The 13,201-nt window shown below is 37.6% G+C and overlaps 1 protein-coding gene across 1 annotated transcript in view; it reads left to right on the top strand.

The window, feature by feature from the left end:
* l(2)41Ab (lethal (2) 41Ab) overlaps positions 1–13,201 on the top strand; it is a 49,045-nt gene that overhangs the window by 22,925 nt on the left and 12,919 nt on the right. The window contains exons 7-11 of the mRNA XM_083110445.1: positions 1,142–1,324; positions 3,293–3,538; positions 5,158–5,332; positions 8,493–8,701; positions 10,680–10,895. Coding sequence (XP_082966571.1) covers positions 1,142–1,324; positions 3,293–3,538; positions 5,158–5,332; positions 8,493–8,701; positions 10,680–10,895 — 1,029 coding nt within the window. The remainder of the gene's footprint in view (positions 1–1,141; positions 1,325–3,292; positions 3,539–5,157; positions 5,333–8,492; positions 8,702–10,679; positions 10,896–13,201) is intronic.

The raw sequence follows: 13,201 nt of genomic DNA, 5'->3' as shown, positions 1-13,201 counted from the left end.
TCAAATAATACTTGTTCAAAATCAATGAAAATTTCAAATTTTGCATAATTTTCATAATAATTAGGATTTGTTTAGCTGCACTTGGAATTGGTATTTTTGCAGACTGTGAAAAACTCAAACTCCGAAACAGTATCAGCTGATGTTGGTGAATGGGTTGTAACTAATACTTTCTGATTCTGAAACTGATATATTGGCATTGACTCAGCCATATTTTGAAGTTTTAGTTATGAAATGTTGGACCAACTCATATCTCTGTGAGTGTTAGCATATTTGTAGGTTTGGTGCGTATTACTCACAATTCCAGAATATAAAAAAAGACATTAAAATATTAATGTTAAAAACTGTACTTACGTGTGCGAGTATGTTGTTCCTAATTTCCTTTCCTTTAGAACTAAGTTTCGGGTACTAACTATCCTCTTCTTCAGGTTCGTATAAAAAAAAACTAGGTACCTAACATGGTACCACGTCGAAATGTAATAAAAGGATAGTGGACAAGGGTTGGTGTGGATACATTTAAGATATTATATCCCCCCCTCTAGACGTATTTAAAAAAAACTCGTCGTTGTCTAAAAACTTGCACAATTACCCTATTCCTATGTTAAGAATGTTAAAAGACTAAAAACCTGTATGTATCACTATGTACAACTTGCAGGTTCGGGCATTCCTGCTCAACTGTGCTTCCTAATCTACATGAAGGTCACTCCTCCACGAACGCTTTCCTCTCCCCTTTATTTTCTCATTTCCCCTTATCGCGTCACAAATCCAACGTAAATTGTCTTTCTTCTCGAGTAGCTTGGATAACTTCCGGAGTGATGTGGAAACCGATATTGGGTTCAATCTTCCAGGTTTTATCCCATTTTTTGAGGAAATTGATCCACCCTTCTTCTAAATTTCCTTCATCCCTGTTAAGATTATTTCCCCCCCCCCCCTCTACAAATATTCTCTGTGAGTGTCAGAATTGCTCAACACAAGAATTAAATGCTCCATTTTCTTCAGCACTGCTATCGTGAACATTGTTCGAGGGATATGCATGACATGCCTCAAACCTCACCAGTGTGTATGTTGTATTTTGTGTGCTAACAACGAGTGGAAACTAATATTTACGTGTACTTATATTTTTCCCATTTTTCCATTAATACAGGAAGGAACGCACAAGGAAAACTTGTTGAAAGCACAACAAAGAGAAATCGAAAAGCTTTCTGCCGAGAAGGTCGACATCGAAGAGGAAATGGTAAGAATGTTGCAGGAAGAGCTGACCCAAGTGAATGCTTCTAAATACATGAATAGACAATACAGGGAGATGAAGAAGAAGGCAACAGAACTGGTAAGTACAGGATGACATCATGTCAGTATTGTTGTTCACTTGTCTGGGTGCAAGGGCTAGTACGAGTAATTCTTAATGCAGTTTTATGAACTTGTTACTGGATATACAGGGTGTCCACAAAGTCCTGCTACCGTTACAATGAAACTTAACTCCTAAACTATATGAGATAAATACATGCAGTTTTTTGCAACGTGTTCTACAACTCTCAAAGTTTTATTTACAATTACAACACTTCCACACCACATACGCCCCCGTTAGTTGCCCTCAGGACGTCGAGATGATATTCGATCTCCATCCATACACGCTGCAGCATAGCAGCATCAACCTGTTCGAGAACTTCTGCAATCCGTGTACGAAATGTGAGAATATCTGGAACAGTGGTTTCGTAGACACGATCCTTGACGTACCCCCAAAGTAAAAATCCAAGGGGGTGATATCAGGGGAGCGTGGTTGCCAGGAAATGTCTATCCAACAGATCCCTCACAACATAATCTGCAAAAACAAAACAAATAATAATAATAATAATAATAAAATACCCACTACTTATTAAAACTTTGAGAGTTGTAGAACACGTTGCAAAAAGCCACATGTCTTTATCTCATATAGTTTAGGAGCTATGTTTCATTGTAATGGTAGCAGGACTTTGTGGACACCCTGTATTTCTATGAATTATTGTCATATGATAGGCCATAGAATGTATGTTATTTGTCAGTGGGGAAAATTATGGATGGATTGATATGCATTTTTTGCCCGTACTTGTGTAAAATTTACAAATATTGATAGATATTCTGCCAGACTGATAAGAAACTGCAAATGAAAAACATGACTAATTCTTTAATTTCCTTAATCAATATATGTAACTAGAAGACTACGTAAGTAGGGCGACCGACTGCAATGCAGGAGGCTTGGGTTCGATTCCCAGGGTGAGTGATTTCATGGAGAAAATTTTCCAGCAATACCCTTGTTTGGAGCAACTCTGTGGTCTGCCCAGCCTCTAATAGATGGGTACTTGGCATCATCCTTGGGGGGGGGGGGGTAAAGGTAGCATGAGTTGCATCACATCTCCTCCACAAATGACTGATGTGGTGAATGTGTAGGGCCCTACTCTGACATCCCTCCATGGCATGTTGGAATGTGCTTTAACTCTACCTTTTAGCTAGAGGACTGCAATAGTTTGGCTGAGAATAAACTGCGTATTTAGACATTTAATTTACAAAAAAGTAAATATTTACTGATCTTGTCAAAATAATTTCCCATATTTTTTTAATGTATTTTCAGACATATTTCCAGACTCTTGTGCAATGTTTTAACTTGATTTAACTCAGATTCAGTAGAAATATGGGAGCACCAGTTGAAAGAATAGATAATATATTTAAATATTTCTTTTTTACTTATGAACTTATGAATACCGCTGTGTCAGAGTTAGTACAGCTGACTTCCCTACAATAGCCTCAGGTTCAGTACCTGGGGTTGATGACCACAAGTGGAATTTTTTTCAACAATCTCACTACATGAAGCAGCTCACCCAAACTAATCAATATGTACCTGGGGTAAGGAATAAAGGCAGCAGGAGCATAGTGGTGATCACATGTCCTCCACTGTGGTCGACATTAAGAATGTGATTACCAAACTTCATTTTAAGTGCTGAAATGTGAATCTTCTCCTGTTGTACCCAAAGACAGATTTATATTGACCGAGACTGTGTTCAATATCGCATGAAGGAATGCGAATAGCCTTTGCTTTTAGTAACAGAAAATAAAGCACATTATGTGTTTGAATTTTGCATCACTATTTATGTCATGTAAGCCTAATGTATTTTCTTTAGCTAGGTGAGCAACTTGCTTAATGAAATTTGCCATTCTTTACAATTGTAAGTCCATATTTTGATTGAAATAACTAAATAATTATTTACATATCTAACACTTTTATAGTAGTTGTGAATCCTTTTCCTGCTTATTATTATTTCAGGAAACTTCTCTTTTGACTGTTGAGAATAAAGTGTCGCAAATTACTCTAGCAATAGAACAGCAGAAGCGAACCAATTTAAGGCTTGAGGAGATACGTGCGGCAGAAAAGGAGGAGGTTGTGGCAATGGAGGCAGACGTCAAGTGTAAGGAAGAAGAACTTGAGCGCTTAAAGTGCGTGATAGTCATGAAGCAAGGATCGCTGGACAACTTGAACAAAAAATTGGCACAGTTCTTTAGTGTGACTGGGGTAAGTGCATGATATGCTCACTAATGAAAGTAAATTTTAGTTTCAAACTTATTTTAAGCAAAAGCACTTCACTGAACATGGGCAATGTTTTACGTATAACTGGAATGAACATAGAAACTAACAAACTTGTGGAAGGGGGGTGGGGTGGGAAGTATAAATTGGCTTGGTAATTCAGTGATAGGCAGTACCATAGTCAGGATTCTAAAGGGTGACTTTTTGTAGTGTGGGCAATTATGTCAGGTCTATATTTACTGGTCTGCATCGATTTGTGAACTTTAGGGTGGGCATCGCTCATCCAGGCTCACCTCTAACTTCAGCTGTGGTGATAAAGCATGAAAACCTAGGCACTAGGCACAACTTCCATAAATTTTCAATGAATTATTATTTGAATACTTTGTAACCTGTTGGGGGAAACCCTGGGGGGTAAAGGCGGTCAGGGGCGTGATGCTGATCACATCACCCCCACTCACGACCGGATCAAGAAAGTGTGGGGCGTTACCCCCACACCCCTATACGCCTTCATGGGATGGTGCTATGCACAGGGGAACACTTTACCTTTACCTTTTTTTGTAACCTGTGATAGATGCCAATATGTCACTTGCTAAATTAATTCTCGCAAATTATGAAATGAACTTTGGAAACTTTAAGAATAACAAGTGATCATACATTTAAATAAACATTTATATTTTGTTGATTGATTGAGTTGGTGTTTTAAGTCCACTTTATGCACAGTAGGCTAATCGGGACTGGACCTACAGTTTAAAGTTGGATCCAAACCACTATGTGCCTCCACCGGGTATCAAACCCGGGACTACTTGATTACAAGGCGATAATGCTACCAATGCGCCATCGGGGAGGCCGTATATTTTGTTGAGGTTTGCGTAACTCCAATTGAAATCTTGTTTCATAAGAAAATGATTTACTTGTGACTTTTTATATAAGGGTTTTCCAATAAGAGCTATGAGATGTTTTCATACTGTGTTGATAACTGTTCATCAGCTGTTGACCATAGTCCATAAGCAGCACAGCATGTTATAAAGCCAGGGAGCCCAGGTTCTAATCCATAACATCGCATCTTCATCATTGCGATTTGCCAAAAATAACCTAATTCAATCAATCAGCTGACTAAGCCTTAAGTATAGTCATGGAGCCAAATATAGTGAGACAAAAATGTGAAAATCATGAAATATTATTGAGGTAATTTGTGTTCCATGAAAACCACATTTTGTCTGCCCAGCAGAGAAAACGAAACATTGAATGACTTAACATTACTGAATTATTTTCTTTGAAAGATAAGGTTATGCCAGCAATTCAACAACTACCAACAAGCTCAAAGAAGAAATTGGTTGCATCATTGGCAAGATTGAGCTGCAGTTATGTGACAAATGCCATCAGAAAACTAGACAAGAGGATGACATTATGCTAAACAGTCAAGGTGGTCATTTGTTCGATATTGGCTTTCATATCTAACTGTAATCAATCGTTAAAGACTCCCACAATTATTTATTGTGTGCCCCCTCCCCCCCAAAAAACATCTCATGGCTCCTATTAGGAAACCATCTAGTGGCATCAGTCTTTGAATGCACGAATAAAAGTTTTCTCTTGTATTTTGATTCCAGCAATTGGAAGAGACTCCTCTGGAAAGTAAGAAACGTGATCTTGAGAAGGCAGTTGAAGAAATATCAAATGAGTCCGAGAAACTGAAACAAAAATGGCTACGACTGCAAGAACAACTGGTCCTCCTGTCGCAAAAGAGAAACACCCAGCTTCGCGAAATTGATATCTTACGAAAAGGTGGGTGTTTGGTAACCTGCTTCTACAGAACTGAAAATGCACTGTTAACTTTACTGTGGAAAAAAAAGTACGTGCAAAATGACATCTGAACCGTGCTTTCAAATACTAGAAATGGGAATGGTAATAAAGAATAGTACTATAGTACTATATACTGTGTGAGCGTACAGCATATAGCACCATGCCATGAGGGCACATTTTAGGAGATGTGGATGTAGGGCCTCACTCATTCTCGATCTCGGCCATTTTGGAGGTGATGTGATCAGCACCATGCTGCAGCCACCTTTACCCCTCAGGGTTGCAGGTACCCATTGACTTGGGGATGGGTGAGCCACAGAGCCACTTTAAGCGGGAACAAGGCCGGAAAAATTCTGCCCTTAGGTGACCCATCCTGGGGATCGAACTTGGGTCTCCCGCATGGCAGTCAGATGCCCTACCAACAAGACCACTGTGGCTGATGATTTATGATGACTAGAGCCCGGAAGTTCAGGCATTTATTTTCGTTAAAATAGGCAGGCAAAAATTCATTTATAATGTGGAAAATAGGCACTAAAAATGAAAAACAAAAGCAAAATAAACCGAAAAAAGGCACATTTGGAAGTCGTTAACTTTTATCTATAATTTCTGGCAAAATATTAAAATCTACATTGGGAAGAGCATTTCAATTTTCTCCGTCTTGATTGCACATAACTACAAGGTGTTTTTTTTTTTTTTAAGTTCTCAACATTCATTGATAGTCGTCTTGTCAGAGAGAATGTTTTTCATAATCGAAAATGATCTTTCTACTTCGACAGAAGTTATTGGAGCATACATAAAACAAGCTAATGTAGCTGGACTCATTTTGGTAACAGCATTTTCACCTTTAAGAATATCACATATTGTTTTCAATTGTTTCAAGTCATCATTTGCACTCACTACCCGTTTTCACTTTTCCGCAACAGCTGACCCCTTTTCTCCTGGCACTTCCATCATCTGCTGCATCGATTCCTCAAACATTTTCATGGATGCTATAATTGTAATTGTCTCTGGCAATGCATCATAATGTGCAAAAATAAATTTGAAATAGCACAGGTTTTTTTTTTTCACTTCACAAATTGAAGCCGCTTCATTTTCTGGAAGAGCATCGATCACCTCACTGATTTTTTCAAGGTTGTTAGCATAATATATAGCTGCTGATATCCAGGTTCCCCATCTCGTCAAGACTGTTTGCGGAGGTAAACTAAGCTCAGGCGCAACTTCCTGAAATTTTCAGGTTCGAGAGGGAGATTTCAGAAATATCTTCTTTGTGTTTGAAATCAACCTGTCCACTTCAGCAGTCAATCATGCACAAGAAATGTTAACCGAAAAGCAATATCCTAACTCAGCATGAAATACTTTTTTCTCACACTTTTCTCCTTCAGCAATGTTGAAACATGCGTGAGTTCAATATTACTTAAATAAGGCGAAAATTATTCACATAATAAACGGAAGAAAAATAAATGCCAACAACGTTTTTTGTGAGAAAAATAATTTATATACACATTTTTTAAAAAAGAAATTGTCAAATTTCATTGAAAAAGGCAAAAAAAGGCATTATAATTAAAAATAGGCAGTGGGATCCCAAATAGGCAAAATGAAAAGGATTCTAAAACATTCGAAACAACATAAGAAACGTATATCCGGAAAAATTTTATCAATATATGCAGTAGATAAAAAGTGGCATTTTGCCAAACTTCCAGGCTCTAATGATGACATACTGCAATAATAACTGAATAAACAATATGCAGTAACCTTTCAATGGGGATGGCATAACTCTATGAAGCTGTCATTTAGTGCAAGGGCACGCAAGCACTTAAAACAGAACTGTATATAAACAAAGGGGTAGGAGTAGCAATATTATGACATGTTTTATTCATGATGCTGAGAATGCAGACTTTGAAGCATGAAATCCAAGTACAGTGCAAATCTGATTGTAAGTTTGCGCATTATACGTTCAATCTACATGGTCTTAATAGAATAAAATTTCCCCCCATTCTGCATTTTCCTTGCATTTTGCATGTTGGTCCTGTGTAAAATGTAAAATCGAGGTTTCACTGTATTCATATGTGAGTGAAGAGACCTACTTCTTATTCATTTGACTTCCTCATCAGCCCATTCAGTAGGTATTTGTCGAATGTCTTGTGCCACAAAACAAATAAGTTTGTTGAAAAGTTGGTAACTGAAGGGAAACAGGGTGTCTTATCAGTCAAGAAAGTCAAGAAAAAATCAAGAAATTGGCAGGCAGGCTATGTTTTTTACATAACAGTGAATTACATTGTTATATACCTGTACTGGGATTTGTTAAAATTGAATATATGGATATCTGAAATTGTATTGAGTTGTGGTTAAGGTTTGTTCACTTCATTTCCATGGATGTCTCCAGATTTTTTTAAAGGGGGGGGGGGGCAAAGGAGGCATATTTTCCCCTTAATAGTGATGACTCCTCAAAAAACACTATTTCAGTCTGAAATTATCATGTTTCTTCAACGAATTTATAACAATTAACATAAATTATTGACAAGTGAAATTATGTGAAATATATAATTTTTAGGTAGACATTCATTTTCCAAGGGGGCAGAGGGCCCCCCCCATCCAGGATGAAGTCTGAAGCATTAATTTTTACATGCAATAATAATTAAAGCAAGTCTAAATCTTTTGTCAAAGTACAGCTTCAGTTTTCCCTTGTGGCAAGGGGTTTTTCATTCAATAAAAATAGCTATTTTCTACATTTCCAACTATACCTTAGTAGGGGGTTGATTAAATAAATGTTAATAAAAAGGAAAGAAAGTCATGAAAAGGTCAAGAATTTTGGATATGTTATTTTGGTAGACACCCTGTGAAAAGATGGCCGACATTATACAGTATAGAGCTTGTGTAATATAGTGATGGGAACTTAAAGTGAAATTGTGTGAAGTTTTTGATGCAAAATGTAGAAGGGAGAGAATAGTAATTTTGCAAGATTTCTTCCTAGATCTTTGTTTGTTGTGAAGCTGTCTCTTTCTGTGACCATTGGTTAATCAACTTATATTGTATTACAAGAGCTTGTATAATGAAATATTTCAGTTTCACATGTTTTATTCCTGGCTATGATTGTTAATTAAATTAAAAAGATTCCTCAGTAAAGTATATTGAATTTGTTTTCCAGAGGTAACCATTTTGGAACAGAAAGTTCTGAAAGTCGAAAGAACTGTAGAAACTCACAAAAAAGAGGAAGTTAAAATAGAAAAATCAATAAATGAGCATCTTCGCAAATTGACTGAGCTGAACCAACAACTTTACGAAAGAAGAGGGAGCAAAGAAGCAATGGACAAAGAAAATACATTGATTCAACATGGTTTCCTTAGTGTTCTCAAGGTAATACATGCAAAAAATGAAACTTATTTCTCAGCATAATTTTATGTTTTCATTCCTAGAGAAGAAAGATTTTTTCTCCGCAACTCTCACTTGCTGCAAGGGCTGGACCCTTCGATGTGGCGTGTTTATAATGATGTTTTAAGTATTCAGCATATTATTGTTGAATATGCCGATTTTGCATTCCTCAGGCAGACTTTTAATCTTCACAACTGTTTGTCATCCCTGTTGGGAGATGACGACAGTGCTTTATGAAATGTTTTCTTGCTTTTTGCGAAAAGCTAAACTCTTCCACAGTCTGTGAGGAAGCTTTTAGATTTTCCTTACTTACTTTTGTATGTGTTGTGCTTGTCTTGTGCAGATCCCTTTACAAACCATGCACTTTTAACTTTTCTCAAGGGCCTTTTTTCATCCCTTGTTTTAAATTTTTAAGTAAGAATTTTATTCATAATTGGGAAAAGAGAGATGCGGTAGTATATAAATATGGAGAAACTAGTACTCACAATGTTAATAGCAGACGACACAGACCGAGACGCACAGTTAACAACAGCGCACCTAGCGGCAGCCAGAGAACTACAAACAAAAGATGCACGCTAAGCAACAGTACAGCAAGTTCCAACGAGGATGGTGGCAGTGGCCACTGAAATTAATCGAAAAAGAAAAAAAACAGCTTTGTGGATAAAAGTGAGTACTAGTTTCTCCATATTTAAGAATTTTAGATGAGGAGACATTTCCCCATACACATTGAAGGGTACAAAATGGCCACATCTGCCAATACACCCAACAATTTTAATTCAATCAATCAATTAATCCTTCAGAATGTAAAAAAGGGTGAGTAAATATTGGATTTATTTTAAAATAATATTGATCAAGATGGCCATATGCAACAAATGATAGAAATTGATCTACTTCCTACTGATCACGAAACAAGTGAGTCTACAAGAGGCTTTAATCTCACACAAATGTTACTCTCTCTCCTCTCACACACGCACACACTGACTGACTGACTGTTGCATAATTTTTTTTTTTGGTGCTTCTCTAGCTTTGCATGAGGTGCACATGGCACAGTAACTTCATACTTGGCCACATGAGAAGCCAACATGCAGATTAACTTCCCCACACTTGCAGCAGTCATTTCCACGGGTATACTAAAGTGGCTTAGCTGCATGGCTGGGAACTTCAGTGGAACAAAACACACACACAAGAAATTTACTTCTTCTTTCATCATGGACCTGTTGCATGAAGTTAAGTCAAATATCCAAGAACACCACCATGAAACATCTGTAATGTATATTTTCTGAACTGTTGCTTATGAGATAGTTGTACAAATGACTTGTGTTCTGCCATTTTGTTATTTTTTTATGAATGTAAAGTTATCATGGACATCTACAGGATGTTTTCCATGGAGGGGCAAGCAAAGTATTTTTCCAGGGTGCAGTGAACGATGCATATTTTCCCCCATAATAGCATTGCTCCTTCAAAAAACAGTCCTTCAGTTTGAAGTTTTCATGTTCCTTAATTGACATAAATTACTGAAACTAAAATTAAATTACTTGTGTAAAATATATAATTGTAGGTTCAACATTTATTTTCCATTGGGGAGGGGGGATTGTACCCCCTTTGTCACGCCCTTCTAGACGTTTATGAAAGTTATAATATGTGTACTCTGGTTTTGCAAAGTAAAATTTTGAATATGCTGTTTCTTGTTTTACAGTCATATTATTATAGATGTAAATGAAGTATTCAGGTTTTCATGGAACATAACCATTTAATATTAGATTGGTAACATTTATATAATTGCTTTATCCACATTGGTTAAAATTTCATACTAGTCGATCTGTAATGTTGCAAAAATAAATAAATTGTGGCAAGATTAATCATGGTTTTATACTGCCTAAACGTGTACAGTCTACCCATTAGTATTGGTATAAACATAACTCCCATCATTAATATGTAATAATAATAGTACTGCATATCCTAGGAAGCTGAAATGGAAGCAGTTCAGCTCCAGACAGAGTTGGAGGACCTACAGCAAGAGAAGCAGCAGCTGGCGGAGGAGCTAATGGATGTGCAAAGAGAGAGCTTGTCGTGGGAGAAGAAAGTGCAGATGGCATCAGAAGCAAAGGCTACGGCTCTCGAGGAGAAGCATCGCACTGGAGAAGTCGGGGAAATGATCTCGGAAATAGGCAGAATGGAGGTAAGTTAATAGTTTCGTGTTGCTTATACGAGGTTTGGCTAGAAAAAAACCGGATTGATGTTGCTATTGGCAAACAACGAATGCGCGAAGGTTGAGCAATGCATGATTCTATACTACCATACCCTGCCTACAGAATGACTAATTGCCCTGGGTGCAGGCCTCTCAGTTTTGCTGTGGCACTTGGACAAAGCGGAACGTGCGTCTGTGCTCCGTCGGAAAAATGCTGAGTATTAAAATGGAACAGCGTGTCAATATGAAGTTCCTTTACAAACTGGGGAAATCCGCAACAGAAGTGTACGACATGTTAAAATCTGTGTACGGGGATGAGTGTTTATCACGCACACAAGTGTTTGAGTGGTTTAAACGGTTTAAAGAAGGACAGGAAATGATCCAAGACAACCCACGTTCAGGACGACCATGCACGTCGAAAATGGAAACAAACATTCAAAAAGTGAGTGATGTGATTCGAAAAAATCGTCGATTGACCATTAGAGCAGTTGCTGAAATCACAGGAATAGACAAAGAAAGTGTTCGACAAATTTTAAGAAGACGACGACCTGATTTGTGGCAACGGAAGTCATGGATTCTGCACCAAGACAATGCTCCTGTCCATACGGCCCTGTCAGTGAAGACATTTTTGGCTAAATATGGCATCCCAGTGTTAGAACATCTGCCGTATTCGCCGGACCTTGCTCCCTGTGACTTCTTTTTATTCCCCAGAGTGAAGTCCGCCCTAAAAGAAACCAGATTTGAGACAGTAGAAGCTGTGCAAAGAAAAGCGACGGATGTAATGAACATGATCTCCGAAAATGACTGGCAACACTGCTTCCAGCAATGGAAAATTCGTATGGAGCGGTGTACAGATCGTGCAGGGGAGTACTTTGAAGGAGATAAAGTTCCTGTTGTACAAAATGCCGAATAAAAGATTTCATAGCATCAGTCCGGTTTTTTTCTAGCCAAACCTCATATTATCATTATTATTATTATTAATGGTGTGTAATTTTTCAATATAGCTATGCATTGGATTGAGAACAATAGGTAGTCGACTTTCAATCTCACCACTAAAGTTCCCAGGTTTGCGTTCCAGCATATGAGTGTTCTTTGTAAACATCTCTTCAATTTTATCTCGGTGGCACAAAAGCGACACTAAACAACAAAAATGCAAATACAATTTTTCAACATTGTGACAATTTCTCTGTTCAGCATTTCAGCTCTTTGTGACCAGTGGCTTCCTCTGTAATCTTCCACCTCAAATATTCAACAGCATTGGTCTTCTATTCCTTCTTCTCTTGTTATAACATGTCTATAAATATTCTTTTGAGCAACCTGTCGTCTTGGCAGTGGCGGATCCAGTGGCGGAGGGGCAAGTTTCAGTCGGGGACCTCACCTCACCGAGAATTAATTCTAACCTACACTTGCACTGTTTTATGTAAACAATATATAGTACTGCATACAGGAACCAAGCAGACTTCCAGATGAATGAATAGTCTTAGAAATCACACCTAGGGAACTGAAATATCTAAGTACCGTTAAATTTTCTTATTTAGAGTGCTAAGCGTAAACTAAGTATAAATTTGTTACCGGTTATAAAAAACATGTTTCGGTTGATATGCAATCTGCTTTGATAAATAAAGTAAAGTTAGTTTCGCCAATGAGACTGATGCACAAGATTTTAAAAGAGTTTGTCCTTCATCTGGTGCAGTTTATGCTCAAGCCATAACGGCACAAATATCCATATTTTTTTCATAAGAAGGAAGCAAGCCTATACAAAAAGTAGCAAAAGCCATCCCAAGAATAGAGGCGGTAAATGCCGTCTTCCTGCCGATTTTATCTCCTATATGCCTAAAAATGACTCCATCCTACTTTATTGATTGGGATGTTGCTTGCGGTACAAGAAAACATTGCTAGAGATTTCCATAATATTGCAATGTTCTAGAGATTAGCATATAGTTGTGCAAAAATAGGGGGCCAGGGCTGGAATATGTGGTTAATATTATGTCATTATCATAATTCTTCCACGTTATTGAGAAAATGCCTCAGTCTGAGTGACATGTAAGCAACAAGCGATAAGTGCAGCTTGTCAAGTTACTTCAGTTCGAAGGGTTGCATTGATTATTGAAGGTTCGCTTCCAACACTCATCACTTGTCGCCGGTTGCTTCAGCCTGAAAGCTATTGATACAACTTTGGTACTGATACAAATGCAGACAACCTTATGTTCCTACCAATGTAAATATCAAAGTAGTTCAGAATATTTAAAAATATCATTATCTAAATATTCTATGAAAATTATACCACATCAGTCTAT

Source organism: Lepisma saccharinum, chromosome 24, assembly GCF_977018435.1.
Source record: "Lepisma saccharinum chromosome 24, izLepSacc3.1, whole genome shotgun sequence".
Classification (NCBI taxonomy): domain Eukaryota; kingdom Metazoa; phylum Arthropoda; class Insecta; order Zygentoma; family Lepismatidae; genus Lepisma; species Lepisma saccharinum.
Note: the sequence above shows the minus strand (reverse complement) of the source record. Positions and strands in the feature narration are given on the sequence as shown.